The 22844-nt window shown below is 44.6% G+C and overlaps 1 protein-coding gene across 1 annotated transcript in view; it reads right to left on the bottom strand.

Annotated features, from left to right (window-relative positions):
* The window catches only part of BCKDHB (branched chain keto acid dehydrogenase E1 subunit beta), a 1266052-nt gene that overhangs the window by 954754 nt on the left and 288454 nt on the right, over positions 1-22844 (bottom strand). Inside the window, exon 4 of the mRNA XM_078648121.1 lies at positions 11624-11757. Coding sequence (XP_078504247.1) covers positions 11624-11757 — 134 coding nt within the window. The remainder of the gene's footprint in view (positions 1-11623; positions 11758-22844) is intronic.

Raw genomic sequence — 22844 nt, 5'->3', positions numbered from 1 at the left:
TGGACCCGCAGCTTCGGTATGAAAGGAACTTGGTCGCTCCGTTGAATAGGTGCAGGGCGGATGTTGAGCGTTGGAGATCCCTCCCGCTCTCTCTGTTAGGGAGAGCGACTTTGTTCAAGATGATGGAACTTCCTCGGTTTTTGTATGTGTTGCAGAATTCGATGGATCTGGTTCCGGAGACCTATTTCAGAGAGATAGAATCCCTCCAGAGACGTCTTCTCTGGGGGGGTAGTGCTCGAATTGCTTATAGCAAGCTGACCCTTCCTTGGTACGATAGGGGAATCGGGCTACCGGACATTCGCAAGTATTACTGGTCCTCTCACTTAGCTGCAGTGAACAACATAATATACGGTATCCCTAGTGACCCTGGTTACGCAATGGATCGAGGTCAGGCGCCGGGTGGTTCGTTGGAAAGGGCTCTTTATTCTAGGCCGCGTAGGTTCCCGTTGACAGATCCCACTGACCACGCTGTCTGTGTCTGGCATGCTGCCAATAAATGCTTAGGGTGGGAGGGTAGACTTACACTCGCCACCCCTTTACTGAACTCTGAAAAGTTGGGCAGTATGTGGAAGTCGAAGGGCTTTGATAAGTGGGACCTGATTGGTATAGTGAAGATTGGGGATGTTTGGAAGAAGGGAACAGTACACACGTTCGAGTCTTTGGTGGCCCAGTACTAATTACACCAAAATGAATATTTTCGGTACCTACAGGTGAGACACTCATTAGTTACACATGTTCCTAAGGGTATGGCTCTTCCGGAGGCATCGCCTCTGGAGGACAGAGTGTTAGATGGACATATCCCTGAAAAGACGATCTCCCTGATATACCGTAAGTTGGTGAATCATTCAGAGGATCCACTGCGGAAGATCAGGGACCAGTGGTGTGAGGATGGGTTGGAGCTCGATGATGAGGACTGGGTTGTAGCGGTGGCCTCTCCAAGGGAGGTGGTGATACAGATTCGGCTGAGGTTGGTTCAGCTGAAAATCTTGCATAGGGCATACATTACGGGGCCACGTCTGGTTCGCATGGGACGTTCTGATAGTGGTGCGTGCCGGAAGGGATGTGCGGAGGATGGCACCCTAATGCATACACTGTGGCATTGTGAGCGAGTACAGACCTTCTGGTCGACCATACATGTGGAAATGAGCCAGGCGTTGGGCGCAGAGATAAAACCCGAGGCTAGGCATTGTTTGCTGAATGTTTGGGAACCGTCTGACTTGAATGAGCCCAGAAACAGTGGGTAACATTGGCGAACATGGTTGCCAAGCGCAACATCGCTCAGCTCTGGGGCGCCAGCCAGGTGCCGGGAGTCACTAAGTGGGCGGATGACCTGGACTGGTGTATGGTGCGTGAAAAATCAGTATACGTGGCCAGAGGGTGCCCTCGTAAGTGGGGGAAGATTTGGGGACCTTGGAATGGCTACAGATGGCTGTGCCCCCCCCCCGAGCCTAACCTTGATGATGACGTGCCCGACACCAATTACCCTTGAGATTTTTGAAACAATATAATCCTTGCTTATTGCACCAAAATACTGTACTGTTTTGGCTTCCCTGAGATTCAATCTTTTTTTTTTGATTTGTAAGTGTGTTTTATGATTTAATAAAAAAGATATTTTAAAAAAATAAAAAAAGTGTACATAACAAATATACAACCTGTAGCCTTGTATGGTATTGAGACAAGGTCAATATCCTCTTTCAAGGACATAACTTGTATTGACTCTGTTTTGTGGAAACAATACCTCGCTATCATTACTTCCAGCTTGATTGAAGTGATTGGTCTCGAGCTGGGTTTGACTGGCAAACTATCGAGCTTACTAGGTGATTCATTACTTTTTTCAGTTGTTTTGAAGCCCTTAAACTAAGTTGCAAATAATTATGTGGCAGAAACTTTTAAGGGATAGTAAAGGAATATTTACTCTCATAGCCTTACATAGATGGACTTGAAATGGGATGAGGTGATATCATGCAAGTGTAGTGGTGTTTTAAAGTTTCAATAAAATAGGCTGCTAAGATCAAACTTTTAAAAAAAAAAATATTTTTGTATTTATTTATTATTTTCATAACATAGTCACTATCCATATACAGGATTTTATCAAACATGTAAAAAAGTAATTTCAATATCCCAGGTCAATTAACTTCTGTTGCAGGATACAGCTCACAGGCTTCATTTTTGGCCCAAGTGTATTAAATGACAACTCATCAACCCTCCTAACTGCCCCCTCCCCCATTTACCAGTTTCTTCTTAATCGATATCTTGAGTCTATACCTGGGTTTTGTTTTTAATTGTCCTCTCCTCCTGCTTCCTGACTAGGAGTGTTATTCATTTCTTGGTGTTCTGCTTCCTGTGGCTCATGCTGAGAGAGCGAGGTATGATCCGCTATCTCCTGGATCATCATCCTCCATGCCAGCAGTACTTCCGGGAGTTTATCATCTTTTCTAGTTGAGTACCAAACCAAATAAAAATCTTTTGAAATCTTTTGAATCATCTTTTCTAGTTTTTCTCATATGTTCCTCTTCTGTCAGCGCCCATTTCTTCAGGTCTTTCTTCTACTTGTCTATAGGTGGGCCCTGCGGGGTTAACCAGTGGATTGCTATTCTCCTCTTAGCAGTCATAAGCCCCAGAACCAAAAATCGTCTGCCAATTTACGTTTGGGATTCCTAAGAATCAGACCGAGGAGACCGGTCCTTACCTCCGGGGCAATCTTCAAACCCGTCACCCTATGAAGTTGTTCCAGAATGTCAGTCAGGTAAGTTTTAATTTTTTGGCAGCGCCATACCATATGTACAAAGTCGGCCTGAGCATGCTGACATCGGGGGCATCTCGGGTCTCTAGTTGCATTTATGGCATGAAGTCGCTTAAGTGAGAGGTATGTCATATGAACTATATGTGATTGTATTCGCTTAAAGCTGCTGCATACTGACACTTTTCGGACACTTGTGAATTATTTTCCAGTCTACAGCTGTTATCGGTTGTTCACTAGCCTCTTGCCATCTCTCCTCTACCTTCAGGGGCTTGCCCTTTTAATCTTCCCTCAGTGCCCTGCATACATGGGTTACAAATCTCCGCTGCCCACAATGCCAATCACAGTGACCAGCGTACGTGAATGCTCTGGGCCTTCTGGAAATGTCGGCCAAAGCTGTCAGGTCGTGGCTGCTATATTTGCATACTGCAGAAATTGTCCTGCCCCCAGTTCAAATGTGTCTACCGCATAGGTGATGAACCTATTCTCTGGATATAGGTCTGATAATATCAGACAGCCCTCCTCTTTCCATTTTTCAATTGACATCGCCCATTCTATTTGAGCAAACTGTGGCATGTTCCAAATATCCACATCTGGTGCATATGGCCCACCTTTAGGAAGCCTTTTTACTGTCCTATCCCATATTCTAGCCATTAACCTGATCAATGGGGGGTATGTTCCCTGTACTTTCCTATCCGTCCAAAGAAGAGCTCTCAGCTGTTTCTTACCATAGGTACCAGTAAGTAATGTAGGGTCCTTTCCCATGAGGGGTCCGTATCTAGCCATGCTATGGCGTGTTGTAATTGTGACGCAAAGTAGTATAGTTCCAGGTCTGGGATTTCCAGGCCTCCATTGTCCCATTGTCATTTTATCATCTCCAAACTAACCCTACAGCATTTCCCATTCCACAACAATTGCGTAAGGAGAACATCTAGCTCTTTAAAAACGTTATGCTGGATTTCACAAAATGACCCTTGCATAACAAAAAGGCACCTAGGCAGAACGACCATTGTTATTAAGGCTTTCTTCGACATCAAATACAATTTCAATGTATTCCAGAAGTTTATGACCCCTTGTAGACCCTTTATTATCCTACCCATATTTTGTTCGTAGAAAGTGTCATTCTCTCTGGCCACGCATATCCCCAGATAACACACCGTTTCCAGTTCCCATGGGAGCTCCAACCCTGGGAGCTTTGACACCTCCCTTCCCTCACCTTTTCCTATCGGATACAGTTACGATTTTGATTTATTAATGCGCAGGCCTGAGGCCATCACAAACTTTTCTAGGGCCTGAAGCGGTATTGGGACTGAATGGGTCGGGCAGCAAAGGTACACCAGGTCGTCGGCGTACAATGACACTATATGTTCTATTTGGCCTATCTTTATGCCATGCCCTTCCAGCTATTCACGGAGGTTGCATGCTAGTAGTTTCATTGCAAGGGCAAATAATAAGGGAGAGAGCGGGCATCCTTGCCGCGATCCCCTTTGCAACATCATAGCATCCGACATGTACGGTCCCTCGCCATGGGCTTTGTATAGTGTAGTCTGACCCGTTTTACGAGCCCAAACCCATCTTCAGAAGTACTTGCCACAGATATTCCCATCTAACCGAGTCAAACGCCTGTTCAATATCCAAGAATGCCAGTGTGCTTTCCTTTGAGCCCCCCTCAGTGTCTGCAATACATGTGCGAGTCGGCGGATATTTCTCAGCGTATTCCAATGGTGTATAAACTCAGACTGGTCCTCATGCACCAGCTGCGGGAGACACGGGAGCAAAATACTCGTGAGCCACATGACTTATAATTTTTAGCTCTACGTTCAACATAGATATAGGTCGATATGAAGTTGGTAGCGATGGGTCTTTCCCAGGTTTGGGAATCATCACTATTAATGATTCGCGCATTAAACTCAGTAGTTCGCCCCTCTCTGTTGCCTCCTTAGTTAAGTCCAACAATCTGGGAGCCATTGCCTCCACGTATTCTTTGTAGAATTCGGCGGCAAGGCTGTCCATGCCAGGAGATTTGGCTGCTTTAGAGTGTGTTATCGCATTTTTTAATTCGTCCCCCGTAAGTGGGGCCCCAAGGCTTCTTGAGCTTCGGGGTCCCAACTGGGCATTTCTATGCCTTCCAAATATGCTTCCATGCCCTGGGTATGTGAGGGGTTCTGGGGCTCCGTACATATCTTATCTAAATGGGTTGCAAATGCCTTATTAAATTCATGTTGTGTGTTGACCAGCTACCTCTAGGCGTCCCTAATTGCCAAGATTGGCTTAGGTTGCGTCTCCATACTAATCAGACGTGCCAGTAAGCATCGTGCCTTATCTCCTTCTGTGTACCACCGTCTTCTACTTCTATTTCTATTGTATTTGTCTAGTGTGTCCCTTACTTCCACAACCTTTTGCCTTTGTTCAGTCCATTTTTGTGGTCCCTTTAAGTCTGTGGGGTGCCTTTCCTAAGATGGGCAGATATTCTGCTTGATGCTGCAGATCGTGCTCAAGCACTTTCTTGACGCCTGCCTCTGTTGACATACATACTCCCCTAGGCACTAATTTCATGGCATGCCATTCCACTGCTCTAGTGCTCCCTGTATTCCAGTTTGTACCAAAATACCTGCGTAATTCCGTTCCTACTGATGCCTTATAGACCGGGTCAGTTAATGCCTCAGTGTTTATCCTCCACAGCGGTATCTTGGATTGTGGGCAACCCAATGTGTATACTATGAGTAGTGGGGAATGATCGGATAAATATCGAGCCAGATATTGCACCTCCTCTATTCGATTGACCGCCCCAGTCTGTATAAAAAAATAGTCCAGTCTGCTATATGTATTAGTCGCAGAGGTGTGACACGAATAGACTTTTTGATGTGGATTACGATGTTGCCAGATATCCATGAGGCTGTAGTTAATTTACATCTGGTGCATGGCCTCCCTAGTTTTAGGTTTAGCCTCTGGCTTCAGAGGGTATCTGTCTATTGTTCCATTCAAAGCACAGTTATAATCTCCTGCGACAATGAGTTCTACATCGGGTACCAGATAGGTCTGTCTAAGGACTGACCCCAAAAACTCCCCGTCATCGCTGTTAGGGGCATATACATTAATCAAGCATACGTCAAGTGTTCCTTCCACCACCACATATCTCCCCATTTGATCTAGGCTAGACCTTACCGCTTTGAAGGGGACACCCGGTGCCACCCAGATCAGTGCTCCCTGGCATACCTAGAGTAAGACATCGCAAATATCTGACCTCTCCACCGTCGCTGAACATATCTAAGGCAATCACCCCACAGGGGTGTTTCTTGCAGAAAGGCTATGTCAACCCTATATTGTTTTAGATACATTACTACCCGGATCGGTTTGACCACATTATTAAGCTCCCAAACATTCTATGTTATGACTGACTGACCGAATTATTTATTAAGCTCTCTTATGCCGAGGTGTCTTGGCATTCTGTCTATCGTTGCACTTCTTGACTATAGTGTGTTGAGGTGTGTCTCCATACTTTCTGGCAGAGGCATGCTGTTCGGGTAACTCGCTTAATCTTATGGGTTGATTGGCTTATCCTCTCTGTACACCTACGTTATTATATTCCCCAATAACCACCCCCCACCCCCACCACCGGCAGTAGTACCTCATTCCCATAGCCCAACTGTTGTCTAAGGACTTGGAACTCCCCCCATTCCGAGCTTCCACCCCCTCCCTGGATCCCTCCCCACAATATTGCAATAAAAAGATTTAGTAGGTCAACCCAAATATCCAGTCTCTGATATACGGCCAGTCTGCCAAGCACCGTACCGCCTCACCCGACCTCCACCGGTTTAGCAAGGCCATGCCCGTGCACTGCAGGTGGAGTGTCCTGAACCTTAAAGTGGCAGACCATGTCATATAAAAATGTTTATGTCTCTTTTCCTCAGTCCATCAGGGGAAGCAGCCCCTCGCTTGCTCAAATCCGATCCCCCCTCATTCGACTCATGTACTTACAGTTTCAGTGTATCTATACCCCGCCTCACCTTGGCCCCAGGTGCCGTTTCAATACACCTTTGGGGCTTTCTCCAGCCCAGCCTGGAGCGCCTTCTGTCTGTGATTGGGTTTCTTGCACCAGGCATAGCGGGGAGCACTGGTTATGAGTTGGTATCCCTGCTACTTCATTCTGTAAAGTTCTATCGGGACACCCCAGGATACGACCAAGCTCCGATGTTTTATGCAGCCTGGATCTTTACACTTCTGAGTCACGACGCTGGCCTTGCTACCGCCCATTCCTTCTACGCTGTTCATGCCAGCCCTGCTTCTGGTCTTGTCCGGCCAGACCCATCAAGTCCATCCAGTCTTGGGGTGTATCATAGAAATGAGCCCTGTCCCCGTAGTGCACTCAGAGTCTAACTGGGAACATCAGGCTATATTTAATGTTAAGGTCTCTAAGTCGTCTTTTGACTCCCAAAAATCAATTACTCGGATCGTGTACTTTTCTAGGAGAATCAGGGTAAATGTGGCTGTCACGATCTTCAAATTTGGGTGGGCCATTTGCACAAACATATTGCAGTATTATATCTCGGTCTATAAAATTAAATAGACGTGCACTCAGGGCTCTAAGCGGTGATCCTGGATTTGGCGGGGGCCGAGGGAGCAGTGGCTCTTTCCATGGCAAACAATTTGGAAAGCCTGATATTGTTAAAGGCCGACCCGATTCAATTCTCCAAAAACAGATCCGCCGCCGGGCCTTCTGCTTTCTCTGGAAATCATAAAAATCGTAGGTTGTTCTCCTCTATCTCCCTTCCGCGTTTTCAACTCCGTCCTCAAGATGATTGGACTGTTCTTGGAGCGAGGTTACTGTTGTACGGAGCCTCTGAACGTCTTCTCGCAGCGTCCCCAGTTTCTCTTCCATATTTGTGACTCTATGCGCCACTTTTCGCAGATCAAGGTGTAGGCGATTTATGTCCATTGCCATGGTGTCCATCTTTGTCTCCAGCGCCACCCGGGAGTCTCTGATGGTGTTGAATATGTCCACTTTGTCTTGTGCCATAGTTACTTGGGTCGTTGTCAATTCAGGTTCTCTTCTGTTCTGTTCTGATGTTGCCGGACCTGGCTTTGTATATTGCACTATCTTGATGGTCTGTCCTCCTCTTGACGGCTTATATTTGACCATAGTCTGGCAGTGTACTGATGGGTTTCTGCACGCCTTGTTCGTCTCTTTCACCGGCCCGATCTCGTTTTGTGGTCAAGTGGGGCTTTAGTAATTTTATTTTATCTGCAGCAGCTTCGCGACTTTCTGGTACTCCTTGCCCACACAATCTATCATGTTCCTCTTCCTAAAGCCTTCAGGCTCCACCCCTAGGAGCAGGCCTTCTTTTCCCTCTAAAGTGCCTCTCACCTCCCTCTGTACCTCCGGGGGTGTCACAATCCGCTCCTCTTCGCCTGGTAGTCCAACCCTATGCAATTTTCTAAATTAGGCTCAGGCCCTCCTCAACTGAGCTTCCTCTCCAAGCCGGTCCGATGTCTCCCTCCACCCACCTGATTCTGCGTTAGCTAATAGTGTTTCACCTGCCTGGGACTGCCATCTAAAGGCACCGATCACTGGGAACATAGAGTTCCACAAATCTTCTGGGACATGAGGGAGTGTTCTGAGCCCCACACAAGGCCTCGGAGGGTCTAGGGAAGTCGCGTATACTGCCGTCAAGGCTCAGCCCCGGAACTGCTTAGCCCAGCCATCCGATCTGCTCTCCTTCCAATTAAACCAATTACACCTACGCCCAACGGTCCCGTAAGCCGTTAGAGGCGCTGTTAATTATGCTTGGGCAAAGGGGGTCCTAGGAGTGTCGCACCCCCTTTCGTCTCCGTACCTCTCCGAGGCTGTGTGTCTCGGACTGCAGGCCTGTTCTATTCCGGGCCTCTCCCGGTATCAACGGATCACCTTCCGGCCCACTCCGGTCACACGATGGGGAAGCAGGGATTTACTACAGCACGGGACTCGAGAGGCAACCTCCCCACCTCGCGTCCCGCCGTGACCTCGCTGATCTCATTTGTTTCCTGGACGTGGTCAGGCACCTCCATCCTTAAGTCAGGCATGCTGCTTCACTTCATTGTTAGTAGTAATCATTTTCTCTGCTTTCCGACCCCAGATGACTACCAGTTTTTCAGCTCGCCGAGGTAAAGGGATGTCGGCGTATTCGACGGTTCCGCCAGGATTAACGTATTATTCCATTATTTGGGGCAGGAGCTCCACGCGAGTGCGACTAGCCGGGCATCTTGTCAGGCCACGCTCTCCAAGATCAAACATTTTTATGAAGATTTGCAACAATATCTACAGACAAAAAGACTGTACTTGAGACGAATGTTCATAAGGTATGGTGAGATGCCATTTTAGTTCAAGGCTAATTTATGCCCCACTATATGAAGATTCTTTATGAAATTGTGGTTTGGTCTAATACAGACTGGTGAAAATACATGGATTAAAAAGGAGGGACGACCTTTTGTCCAGGCTGTCACTAATGTCATGTCAAGAAACAGGATATGATATGAATCATGTTTCATTCTTTTGCCCGGGTCTTTTGCATCTTCAGAGAACATTTATTTGCACTGTTACTTCTAGGTATTTCATAGCAACGCATGAGAAAGCACTTTACCTAGTGTTAAATCCCCCTGCGGTGAATGTTTGTTATCGTCTGTTATCGTCTGTTGACGTTCTTGTTATGTTATATGTTATGTTATAATGTTTTGTAGAGCACACAGCTACCCGGAGCAAAGCAACAGAGAGGAGAAGCTGCTGAAAATGGAAATGCTCAAACTGAAGTTCAATGGACAGTATGTAGTGGTTAAGCTGCATTGCATTCAATGTTGACCCAAATCCTATGATCTAGGAATGAGGATGCTCAAGTAAACACACTACTATAATCATGATGTTCATCTGTGTGGCATCTTTGTTCATGAACTATAGGTCTATACTCTTCATTTATCAGAGTTTTACAAATGATTCAAGCAATAAAGCAAATAAAGGCTCCACTCAAATCACTAGACTACATGCATTGATTCTTTAAACCTTCCACAATACAAACTTCCCTCCAAAGATGTACTTAAGTCATGCTCCAGACCACCCGACCTGTATAGAAAACATTCAGTGATCAGTAACCTTACAGAATTAAGTCTCCATAGTTTTTGATATAAATTATCTTCTAGGATCTCCTTGTTGTTTTATCTTCTAGGATCCCCCTGTTGTTTCACAGGATCTTACAAAAGTACTTCACCTTCTACATATGTTACAAGGTCCCTCAACATCATTACATCAGACAACTCCTTTGTTGCTGATCAGCTCAAGAACTACAATACATCATGTGATGGCCCAAATACTACTTGCTATTCTAACTGAACCCCTCCTGCCCATATGATTTCTAACGCCTTTCCTGTACATGAGTCTTTAAGGCTCATTCAAATTGTCGTCTGGTACAATAAAGGATACATGTACAACCTAATCTATTCCACTGATGACCAGCCTAGCCTATCACGTTGCTGTTAGAGTCAATTTAAACAAGGATAATAATTTCATTAAAGTATTTTCAAAGGAAAGGAAAAAGCCCCATAACCTGATATTGTAAACGTTCAGCACTGTAGAAATAGAGCAACCATTACAGGACTTTTTAAAAATTGTTACAGAGGTAACAGAAAGAATAATGGAGCCGTGCTCTTCTTGATTTGATCTGACATGTTGCATGCAGCAACAAAATCAGGCTTTTTTCCCACAATACTTCAAACAAGAAACTTGGTCAAGCATAAGTTGCTCATAATGTATTTGGAGACTAAGGTAGAGATGCATCAACAATGCCATTTGCGATTCCTTATTAGCGAATAATAAGGATTCGCTAATAAGGAATAGCAAAAGGCTATGCATGTAGAAATGGCAAAAAAAATAGCGATTTCGAAACATTCCTTAATTGCGACTCGCAAATTGCGAGTCGCAATTAAGGAATACCTCCCCATTCATTCCTATGGGCATAGAGGCCCATAGGAATGAATGGGAAGACATTCTCAATTTGCGATTCACAATTAGAGAATCGCAAATTGAGAATGCAATTCCAAGGGTGCCAGGGTGTCAAAAGGACACCCTGTTGCACCCCTGAAATCTGCATATGAGAACATCTTGCACACACACATGCCCCAAGGGCATGTGTGTGTGTAAAATGGAACTTTGAAAAATGCACTTTAGTGCATTTTTCAAAGTTTTTGCAAATTACCATGAAGTTCAACTTCATGGTAATTTGCTCCCCCTATTAGCGAAATCGCGATTTTTTTTACTTCGATGCATTGCATTTAAGGAGTCTCAATTTGAGATTCCTTAAATGCAATCGCAATTCAAGTAATCTCTTAAATTGCGATTTTTGCATTTGGGATGATGCATCCCAAATGCAAAAATACTGGTCGCAAAGGGGCAGATTCTGAGAATCTGCCCCTTTGCGATCGGTTTTTCCTTTGATGCATCTATACCAATGTGCTTTGGTATATCCCTAAACCCATGGTTTGTCTTTTGGGATCATAACCCATCAGCTTCAAAGCACAGCACATTGATTCACAAAACCTCTAAATCTTTACTATACTATTTTGTCAACAGAACACATCATCCTTGAGAGACTATTGGACAAGGTGTCAGACCAATCATGGGGATTTTGAGCTCTGGGGTTTCAGACATTCATGCAAGCTAATGTAAATGACATTAGTGTCAAAGTAAAAGACTGCCACACACTTTTATCAGTCTATTTAAGCATCAGTTGCAATCCCTCAATTTCGGCCACATTAAATTAATATTATCATATCGAAGTTCAAAAGTTGCATGATGTTTTATTAAACTTGGCCTCTTTTAAGGATTGCAACAGCTATGTAAATTTCTTGAAAAGCACTAACCTGATCAAATGCTGGAAAGATATAATCTGCAAACTGAATTTCTGCAATGGATGTAGCACCAGCAGCTGCAACACCAATTCCAAATCCCACAATTCCTTGTTCACATAATGGAGTGTTAAAAACTCTATCTTTACCTGAAAAATAAAGCACAAGCATTTTAGAATTATTAACACAATGCACTTGCCTTTTCTATGCTACCTCTAATACATACTCTATTGCTATAAGAAATTATGCATTCACAATGACAAAATCGCCCGAAAGAAATGATCAAATGAAGAAACAGCTCTAAATAGTTAAACACTTGCCCACAAAGCAACACATAATTTATAATCATATAGCTATTTGTTATTTAAAGGTTCCTGTGGCTTTCAAGTCTTGTCTTGCCTGTCTCTCATAATAAAGTGAAGTTTATACATGCACGAAGTGCGATTTAATTTTTGCAGAGATGTGCTGCAACTGGACTGCTAATCAGGTACCATTTGGAAAGCAGTTATGGAAACAACTACACCTAAGCCTTGGTGGTGAACCAATGTGTGTGCAAAAAATAATCAGACAGACCTCTATAATAACTAGTTTGAATGACGTAGGCTTTTGTGGCTCTAATGTGGCTTTATTTTCTTAATGACTTTGCCTCTTTCAGGGTAAGTGTTGTAAACTTATTGTATTACTTTCCTCATGCCTTCTCTATGATCTTCTCTCCTCTCTATGCCGTACTTGTATTCTAGAATAGTAATGCTTGCTTGTGGGACTCTGGTTCTGCTGTGTCAGTTGAGATAGTGGTCTGCAGGCTTTGAGTCCACACACAGTATTTCATGAAACTCAGTCCAAATTAGTTCGATGAGCCTAATAGAGTCTCGGTTCTTTACCCCTTTTCTTCTATTACTACCCCCCTCATTTTTTATTTTTTGTTACACATCAATTGCCACCACTAGATTATAACATCTACTTAATGAAAAAATCCCTTGTAACATTATTTTTTTGTAGAGTTTCATTAGATTTTAGCACCTAATAAAATCCCTAGATGTGTGTTGCATCTATTCTCAACATACTGAATATCTTCATTGACACACTCATATTATTTCTAGGTGCAGTTCTCGTAAAACATCTTTCGCCCCCCCCCCCTTTTCACTTGCAGTATGTTAAGTTCCCTTTCTGCACTGGGCGTAGGTATATTCCGCAATGGGCGTGTTTTTATCCCGTACACGTAACCTTTTTTGCGCTTTGAATGTCTATCGCCGGTTATCTATTTTCCACGCTACATAGATCATGCTCGTTTGTAGTTGGCCGATTGGTCACCACACCTCCCGTATTGAATGCTATAAGGGAGATTAATAACATTAAAGTATATGCCAACACTCTAAAGTATATGCCAATACTTTGAGTTTATTCTTTGCTCGACCGTTTGCTCTCAAATTTGTAGGGAGTCCCCTTTCTCTCAAGGGGTGTGCCGTCATTACACATACGTCACCCAATAGGCGGTCCTACCATAAGATTTAACCTCCCACCCGGTCTTTGTATCTCCACGTCACAGGGAGTTTCCACTATTGGGCGTACCTTTATTCATCTAGTTACGTATCAAGTAAAATGATTGGTCCCTATATAACGAGACACACGTCATCAATTAGGGTCATTTCACCTTCTCAACGTCTGCGGGACGCCAGCGGCTATCCTGTATGCGGCTCCCGCAGGTTGATCTACACGGCAAAGATACTTTCTACTCTCGGTAAGACCATGGTCCAGCTCGAGGTGTTACCTCTCGCTTCAACCTTCATATAATCAAACGTCTGATGAGCGACGTTCAAATTAATAGAGTTCGCTTTTTCTAATTTTATCATTTTCAGAAGTGCAAACCCAGCGTGGTGATATATCCTCCCACAGCTTTATCGCGCCGGCAAATTCCAGTCGCTTTCCATTTAAACCATAAGAATCCGGCAGCATTAATGCGTTCTTGCTTCTGGTAAGAGTGACTACGAGCTATGCCATGTCGAACGTTTCTATTCTAGTTCGAAATGCAACCATTTTTTAAGTCGAGTACTATTTATGCCTCATGTTCCCTTTAAGCTCGGGCCTTGATTGCTTTTTCCTTACCGCTTTAATTCCAGCATTTTAAAGGACACTTCATAGAATCGGTTTCGAAGTGAACGTATTGTCGACTGCATACCCCTGATATTTTTCTCTGTGGGTTCGAAGAATACAAACATGCTTTCGCCGATTCTTCGATTTAGTAACCGGTAGGTCATCTTCCAATATGGCACGTTATCGTTCCCTATGTAGAACACGCATCAGGTTACCATTCTGAACTACTAAATAGCCCCGTGCGTTGTTTTCTCTATTTAACAATAATGATCAAATTGCAGCAAGGTATTATGTTTAATGACCAGCTCCTTTGTTTCTACCAATGTTGTAATAAAATTATCCGTTCCTGTTTTGTGTCCCAGCCTTTAAGATAAGCAGTCAGGAATCAAGTTGGTGGGGTATCAGGACTTATTAGCGCTCACCGCAACAAGGCTTCTTTGATTGCAATAATCTGGCTATCGCATATCTTGGTAAGCATAATTTGAACAAAAGATGTATCCTACAATATGGTGTTTGGAGACTTGTGACTGTTGGCCAGCGAGTGTTGATGTCGTGCCTTTCATCCTTGGCATATTTCAACGTGGAGAAGCACTTCAGTGGATGGACTCAACAAAAGAAACAAACCCGGCGGTGTCTAGTTAAAGCTGCATGAACACTGAGACATTGGATGATATTCCGAGCGGAATCGGAGTTTTCTGGAGTCTATAGCTGGTCAGAAAGTCTTTCAATGTTTCAAGTAAGCGGAGCTTGTTCGTTCTCTAGCAACGTCCCTGTGTTCTTTCTTCCCACCGCCATTCCTTCACCGGGCACTCCTGCGAGTTAGCGGAGGTGACGCATTACGCTAGCGTGCAGCGTGCGTTCCAAGCCTCGGATTGCGTTCCAAGCCTAATTTTCATCCCGGCGGCCATCTTTCTTCAAGGAAGAATACTTGTTAAACACATCGCGTTGCTGAACAGCGTTTGGACTTCTGACTTCGTTATTAGAGCTGCGAGTGATCGGACAGCTCTATGTTTATAGCAGTTCATCATCATGAAGGTATTTTATTAATCTTATATTTTCATTGGATCTCTGACACAATTCTTGCTCTGTAAAGGTATTTTGTGGAGCATTTTGACGTTTTCCTTCAGTACCTTTCAACATAATCTAAGTCTCATTTCGAAATTAACTTTAAATTGCTAAAAGTTGAATATGACACAACAAGTTTTGGTAACTCTTCCTCCTCCATTTTTATCTGAACCAGGGAATCCCCATATCCAATGGGAAGACTGGTTTATAATGTTTGATAATTATTTAGAGGCACTTGATGGCCAAGAATTTTCATCAAAGAGGAAGAAAGCAATTATATTGAGCACTTTGGGCAAGGAAGGACAAAGAGTCTTTAGATTTTTACCAATTGCTTTACAAGGTAATGGCCAAGCAATTCCTGACGAGTATAAAGAAGCAATTTCAAGGTTAGAAGTCAGGTTTGCTAGGGAGGAGAACCTTGTCATGAACCGCTACAAATTTTATACCCAGAAACAGAGGCCGGATGAGTCTATTGATGATTTCGTCACACGTTTAAGAGAACTTTCTATAAAATGCAAGTTTGGGGCTATGTGTGACGAACGTATACGAGATCAGCTGATCGTCCAGTGTAATAATCGTAAGATTCAGGAAAGACTATGGGCGACAAAGAATCCCACACTCAAGGTGGCGATAGATCTTGCTCAAGTCATTGAGGAATCAGAAAAGTGCATAAAAGTTATTAAAAATTCTAAAAAGAAGAGTTCGGAACAAGAAGTCTCAGAAAAAGTTTCGGACCATGAATCAGATTACTCAGTGGATAAGTCAGTTGCGGTGGTGAAAAACAAGTTCAGGACTAATGTCAAGAAAATGTTTTCTTCTAATAAACTTTGCACAAGATGTGGTAGCACCTAACACACATCAGAGGCGAGGTTCTGTTTTGCTGCCAATAAAGACTGCTTAAAATGTGGCCGATTGGACATTTTTCAAAAATGTGCAAAGCCAAAAGTAAACAGAAGATGCTGTCGTCGAGGACTACAGTAGTGATGTTTCGCCTGTTAGGAACAGATTGTGAGTCGTCAACGGCACGGATGTTGCGAGAATTGACGACAGGAAACAGAATAGACCAAAGGCTGATTTTAGAATAGATGGACGTGAAGTATCACTTATGGTGGACACTGGATCACGTTATACAATCATCCCTCAATCTACATTCAAGATGTTGTGGGATGATAAACCTCTCTTACATTTCTCCAAAAGGGTTTCAGGGAGAGACTATAGACATTGTGGGATATTTTGTGTCTGACATATTGTTTAAAAATAGATCCACAATGGATAAAGTCTACGTATCTTTTGATGGTCCTCCTATTTTGGGATGAGTACACCAATTTGATTTGTATATCAGCATTAACCCTAGAGCGCCTGAGTGTTATGATAACGTCCTCGGGATCGGTTTGTTGATTAGTATGCCCACCTCTAGATCGAATCAACGCCTGAATTGCCGTAATGGCACAGAGCATTGAGAAGATCAAGCGAGGGGAAACATGAACTGATCAGGGAAGGACAGGGAGGGGACAGCAGGGAGGGAGATCTGTAAGACATAAACAGAGCACACGCATAAGACTATGTTTTGCACTAATCAGAACTAACAGTACATATGAAACTACTGTACAGGAGTTATACCTGTAAAGGAAGATATAACTCTTGTATATGTGTAGAGGTATCTGGCAGCGTAGGAATTGTTGCGGTGTAACTATAGCAATGCAAAAAGCATGTACCAGTAATATGATAATTGTCAATACCCTTCAGCGTCTCTCTATAACATGCATCACATAGATAAGAACCTACCTAAGTATACCTCTAACTGTGCATCACAGGGGAAGAGTGTAAACCATACACCTCCAGACTACCCCTGTTAAGTGGAAGAGGTAAATACAATAGTTAACACCTATACACAATGCAATGCACGCTGCCACCTTTAGTTGTGATATCCAGTTAAATGAAAATAAACATGTGAAGGCCCCTGGAACTCTCGTTCTTCCAATCACCCAAATAATGCCTCTTAGATGGGTAAAGGGTATAATCCAAAGTATTTGTAAAGAACAACCACAAATGTTAATGTGCGCCCTGCACACCACTAGACAATAGCAAAGTATTCTCCGTTGGCCGAAAATGCCAACCGAGCCAAATCCACTGTCCAATTGTCAATAAACCTACTCCACGGTAACCGCAGTTACCGAGTAGCTCTAAACATCAAGAATCAAAGAAATCAGCGATCCCGCTGAAAAGCGCTGTTGTGCCAGGCACCCTTACCGCACCAAGCACACTGAGTACTCCAAACACCGTAATCCCACAACTCTAGAGGAATTCCCGACACCGATATCCAGCCGCCGGCTTCCTTAAATGTTTTCTCGTGAGATCGCGGTCTGACGTGAAGGATCACGGGAACTGTAGTTCCGGCCCAGGGCTTGCCGGGAATTGTAGTTTGTTCCCGTCGCGATCTTGACACTGAGCAGGTTATGGTGTGAGAAGATGATTCTATTGAGTTCATTTTGAATGACTTTGGTTCTGTGTTTAATAACGAACTTTGTGAGTTCAAGGGGTACTCCCATCTCATCAAATTGAAAGATGATTCTGTACCTATTCAACATAAATTGAGGAGGATTCCTTTAGCCATTAGGAGTAATGTTAAGTCTCTATTGGAAGAGATGTTGCAAAGTGGGGTTATTGAACCGGTAGAGGGGTTACAATGGGTTTCTCCGGTTGTGATTTCTAAAAAATCGGATGGCAAATTGAGTTTTGCGTGGACCTCAGGTCATTAAATAAGTGTGTGATTGCTGACACTTTCCCTTTACCCAACATTGGGGAATTGGTATCCACTCTTGATGGTGCAAGGTATTTTTCTAAACTAGACCTCAAGAGTGCTTACCACCAGGTAAAATTACACGACAGTTGCAAACATCTCACTGCCTTTATCACCACTGAGGGGGTTTTCCAGTTTACCAGACTACCATTTGGCCTTATTTCAGCCGCAAGTGTTTTTCAAAGAATGGTGGATGAAATATTCAAGGGGCTAGAAAAAGTAGTCTACTTGAAAGACGATATTTTGGTCTTTGGAAGTTCAGTTTTAGAGCACAATCAGATACTCTGAAAAGTTTTACACAGGATTTTTGATGCGGGTCTTACCCTGCGTAAAGAGAAGTCTGTTTTTCTCGTGGAACAAATTGAGTATTTAGGCCATGAGATTTCAGCTTCTGGAATTAAGCCGAAGAAGGATTTGTTGTTAGCGATAAAATCAGTTCCGCATCCCACAGATAAGGACCAACTCAGGTCATTTATGGGACTCAGAGTATTACTCTAAGTTTGTTAAGAAGTTTTCAGAAAAGACCATCTGTCTGAGGTCCTTACTCAAGAAGGGTTGTAAGTTTGTGTAGGTATCTGAACAGGAGTCAGTTTTTTGTCAGATACAAAATGACATTTGTAGAGCTGGTATTTTGGCACCATTTGACACAAAACGCGTTTCCATACTCATGGTTGATGCTACTGCATCTGGGTTAGGTGCCGTTCTTCTTCAAAAACATGAAGGGGGTGAACGTCCCATCGCTTTTGCCTCCAGGACCTTGTCTGATTCTGAAGTCAATTATAGTGTGATAGAGCAGGAAGCTTTGGCGGCTGTCTGGGGCGCACACTATTTTCGGACATATCGTTGGGGAATTTATTTTGTTCTCAAAACAGATCACAAGCCTCTGATTCGAATTTTGGCTCCTGGGGGTGCTGTCAGAAGATCGCCTATATTGGCAAGGCTTGCAGCTAAATTACAAGATTTTTATTTTGACATACAGCATGTACAGGGTTGGAGGAATCTTCAGGGCGATTGTTTTTCAAGGTTACCAGGTGAAGCAGATCAGGGGGTTTTGAGTGAGGATTTGTTGGATGAGAGTGTTGCGTGGGTCCAAGATGTGATTTCTATTGGTGAGGGGTCATTTTCACAAGAACAATGGCTTGCAGCCATGGAAAAGGATTGTGTTTTAAAGGAAGTCATACACATGATCAAAATTGGTCCAAAGAGGGAGAGTTGTTTGCAGGTTCCTGTTCGTCCTTACGTTAAAGTGTTGGATGAATTATCTACTTGTGGCAAGGACATCTTGATGCGTAATGATAAATGTATTGCTCCTTTTGAACTTAGGAGTAAACTCATTTCCATTGCACATGAGGGACACATCGGTCAGACCATGACTCAACAGAGGCTTAAAGCCAATTTTTGGTGGCCTGGGATAGATGCTCAGGTTTCGACGTGCGTTGAGCAGTGCGTGACTTGTAAAGATGGCGAAAAAAGGTTGAAAGCTGCTGTTGGTTCGACCATGGGGCATATTTCTTCATCCAATGTACCGTGGCATACTCTTTGCCTAGACTTTATTGAGCCAATGGTAGAACTCAATGTTAATCGACGTTTTGCAATTGTTTGTGTTGATGTTTACAGTAAATGGGTTGTTGTTGAATTTTTTAAGGATGTCACCACAGAGACCACAATCAAGTTTTTGAAGTCACCATCACCTCATCAGATCCGTCAAAAGGGCCTCCTTCAAAGACCGCCTAGACAACAACGCGCACAACAGCAAAGAGCTCTTCAACATCGTGAAGGAACTCTCCAACCCCAGCTCCAACACCAACGACGTCCCACCGTCGCAAGACCTGTGCGACTCGCTGGCCACCTTCTTCCACCGCAAGATCACAGACATCCATGACAGTTTCAACGCCACGACCGCCCCGACAACCACGGAGACCTCGGCCCCCATGACCACCATCCGCACCAACCGCCTGCTCTACTGGACTAACATCAACAACGATGACACCATCAAGATCATGAACACCATCCACTCCGGATCTCCGTCAGATCCATGCCCACACCACATCTTCAACAAAGGCAGCACATCCATCGCACCCCATCTCCGGAAAGTCATCAACACCTCCTCCGAGACAGCAACCTTCCCGGAGAGCTGGAAGCACACCGAGATAAACGCCTTACTTAAGAAACCCAAGGCGGACCCCAAGGACCTCAAGAACTTCCGGCCCATCTCCCTGCTCCCGTTCCCGGCAAAGGTCATTGAGAAGACAGTCAACGAACAACTGACCCGCTACCTCAAGGAGAACAACATCCTGAACCCTTCCCGGTCCGGGTTCTGCATTAACCACAGAACCGAGACTGCCCTCATGGCCGCCACCGATGACATCAAGTCCCTGCTGGACAACGGAGAAACGGCGGCCCTCATCCTCCTGGACCTGTCAGCCGCCTTCGACACGGTCTGTCACCACACACTCTACATACACGCCTCCACAACGCTGGGATCCAAGAGAAGGCCCTAGACTAGACCACCTCCGTCCTCTCCGGCAGAACACAGAGCGTCCGCCTTCCCCCCTTCCGCTCCGAAGCCACCAAGATCATCTGCGGCGTACCCCAGGGCTCATCCCTTAGCCCAAACCTGTTTAACATCTACATGGCACCGCTTGCCCACGTCGCCCGTCGGCACGACCTCAACATCCTCTCCTATGCCGATGACACCCAGCTGATACTCTCCCTCACCAAGGACCCCTACACCGCCAAAACCAACCTTCACGAAGGAATGAAGGCCGTTGCTGAATGGATGAGGAACAGCCGACTGAAGCTGAACTCGGACAAGACGGAGGTCCTCATCCTCAGATCCAACCCTTCGGCCTGGGACGACTCCTGGTGGCCAACCGCACTGGGAACCGCTCCCAACACCCACCGACCACGCACGCAACTTAGGGGTCATCCTCGACTCCACCTTCTCCATGACTAAACAGGTCAACGCCATCTCCTCCTCCTGCTTCAACATCCTCAGCATGCTCTGTAGGATCTACAAGTGGATCCCCACTGAAACGAGAAGAACAGTCACCCAGGCCCTTGTCAGCAGCAGGTTGGACTATGGAAACGCACTCTAGAGGAGCCTCGGCCAATCTCCTGAGACGGCTCCAACGCATCCAGAACGCCTCTGCACGCCTGATCCTAGACATCCCTCGCCGCAACCACATCACACCCCACCTGAGAGACTTGCACTGGCTCCCGGTAACAAGAGGATAACCTTCAAGCTCCTCACCCACGCACATAAGGTACTCCACAACACCGGACCAACGTACCTCAACAGATGACTCAGCTTCTACACCCCCACCCGCCAGCTCCGCTCCGCCGACCTCGCCCTCGCTACAGTCCCCGCTTCCGAAGAGCGACCTCAGACGGCAGATCATTCTCCCAACTCGCCGCCAAGACCTGGAACACTCTCCCCATCCACCTACGGCAGACCCAAGACCTGCTGACCTTCAGAAAACTCCTCAAGACCTGGCTTTTCGAGCAGTAGCAGCATTCCCCACCCCAGCGCCTTGAGATCCTCACGGGTGAGTAGTGCGCTTTACAAATGACATGATTGATTGATTGATTGATTGATTGATTGATTGATTGGACAAGACATCGCATGTCAACCCTGTCACAGCATCCTGCTTACATACCGTGAAGATGCTGAGAAAAAGTTACCAAGCAACACCCACAAAATTGTCACACAAACACCCTTCCAACTATAAAGCTGGACTATTGGAACACCATCTACGCCCGAATCACCAATCATCTCTTCAGAAGACTTCAGACCATTCAGAAGTTAGAATCCAGAATTACCCACAACTTCCAATGCAGTACTCACATCACGTCACACATAAAGAAGCTCCAGTGGCTTCAAATACACAACTGCTCACAGTTAAAACTCCTCTCTCACATCATCAGAGCTCTACACAGCACTGGCCCTGCCTACCTTAATAGTTGCATCTCGTTTCACAAACAATCCGATCACCTCCTCTCGGCTGGACTCATACTTGAATACATGCCATGCAGTACCAGATACAGAGGTCAGGCCTCCTCCACCCTCACTCCTCAAGCATGGTACAACATACCATTACACATCAGGGCCTCCTCCTCACTCCTTTAGTTCTACAAGAAGATGAGACCTGGCTTTTCAAATAGCCCCCTGCCTGCAGTGAGGTTAGACAATCACCTGCTGAGCACCAGGATACTCTGCCGGGTGATAGCATGCTCTACAAATTTATATAATTTAACATTTATACAAGTTACTTAAACAGTTAAAATGTCACCCACCTGCAAAGTAAAAGACTAAAATAATACCTTTGATGCAAGGCTGCCTGATGTAGAGCCTAAAAAGTAAAGATAACATATCCATGTCAATCATTCCATTGGCACACTGGAAGCACCATTCCCTAGCAGAAAGGAGTGCCACACACTGACTTACCTCTGTATTCAGGCCCTTCATCTCCATTTATCATACACCGCAGGTTTCACTACTGGTAAATCTCCTCCTGTAGAAGTTCCTTTAATGAGCCCTTTCAAGGAATCTGGCAATGTAATGAAAGGTAAGTCAAGGTAACTACACTGCCTGACCCCCTGCCAGGTCTCCTAAAACTGCTCCAGCAGGAGGATGTGTTAGGACTGAAACCTCGGGTGCATAAAGATTGGAGTTAAGGTTCTAAATCTAGAAGGGAACCTGTGCGAGGCGTACTTTCCTGTTGGAATGATTGGTCGACACACTGTAATAAGTCCTCCCAATGCTCCCCCTTCATCCTAGAATTCACATCACCAATTCTAGAAAACTGTTATCATCAATCGTATCAAAGCCTATACTCAACTTAAGGTAAACTGGAACCATTGCAATACTAAATATTCCCACACTACACATACCCAGTTCTTAGTTCTCACAGTTCATCTTCCCCAGTTCCCAGTGGAGGTAACTGGATGTGGTGGGTTGCAAGAACTGATAAATGCAAGTACAGTCCAGTCATTCTGCCTGTGTTTTCCTGGGTACAATCAGAAGTGGTAGGTGGATGCAGATTCAGCTAAAAAGGTACTATGAACCAGGTTTTGTAAAACTTCCCCACTCCTAGTAATGTTCTTCTTCTCCCACCCATTGTTTAATCTGCCTTAAATTACCACTCACAGTATCATTGTTAAATTCAGTTAAATAGGCTTTACAGAAGGTTTTCAACATCCATTTGGACTAAATATTTCAAATTAGAGGAACAAATGTAAAACAATATTGCAGAACAAGTACTTGGTCCTATCACGGCT

This window comes from Lissotriton helveticus, chromosome 6 (assembly GCF_964261635.1).
Source record: "Lissotriton helveticus chromosome 6, aLisHel1.1, whole genome shotgun sequence".
In the NCBI taxonomy this organism is placed as follows: Eukaryota; Metazoa; Chordata; class Amphibia; order Caudata; family Salamandridae; genus Lissotriton; species Lissotriton helveticus.
Note: the sequence above shows the minus strand (reverse complement) of the source record. Positions and strands in the feature narration are given on the sequence as shown.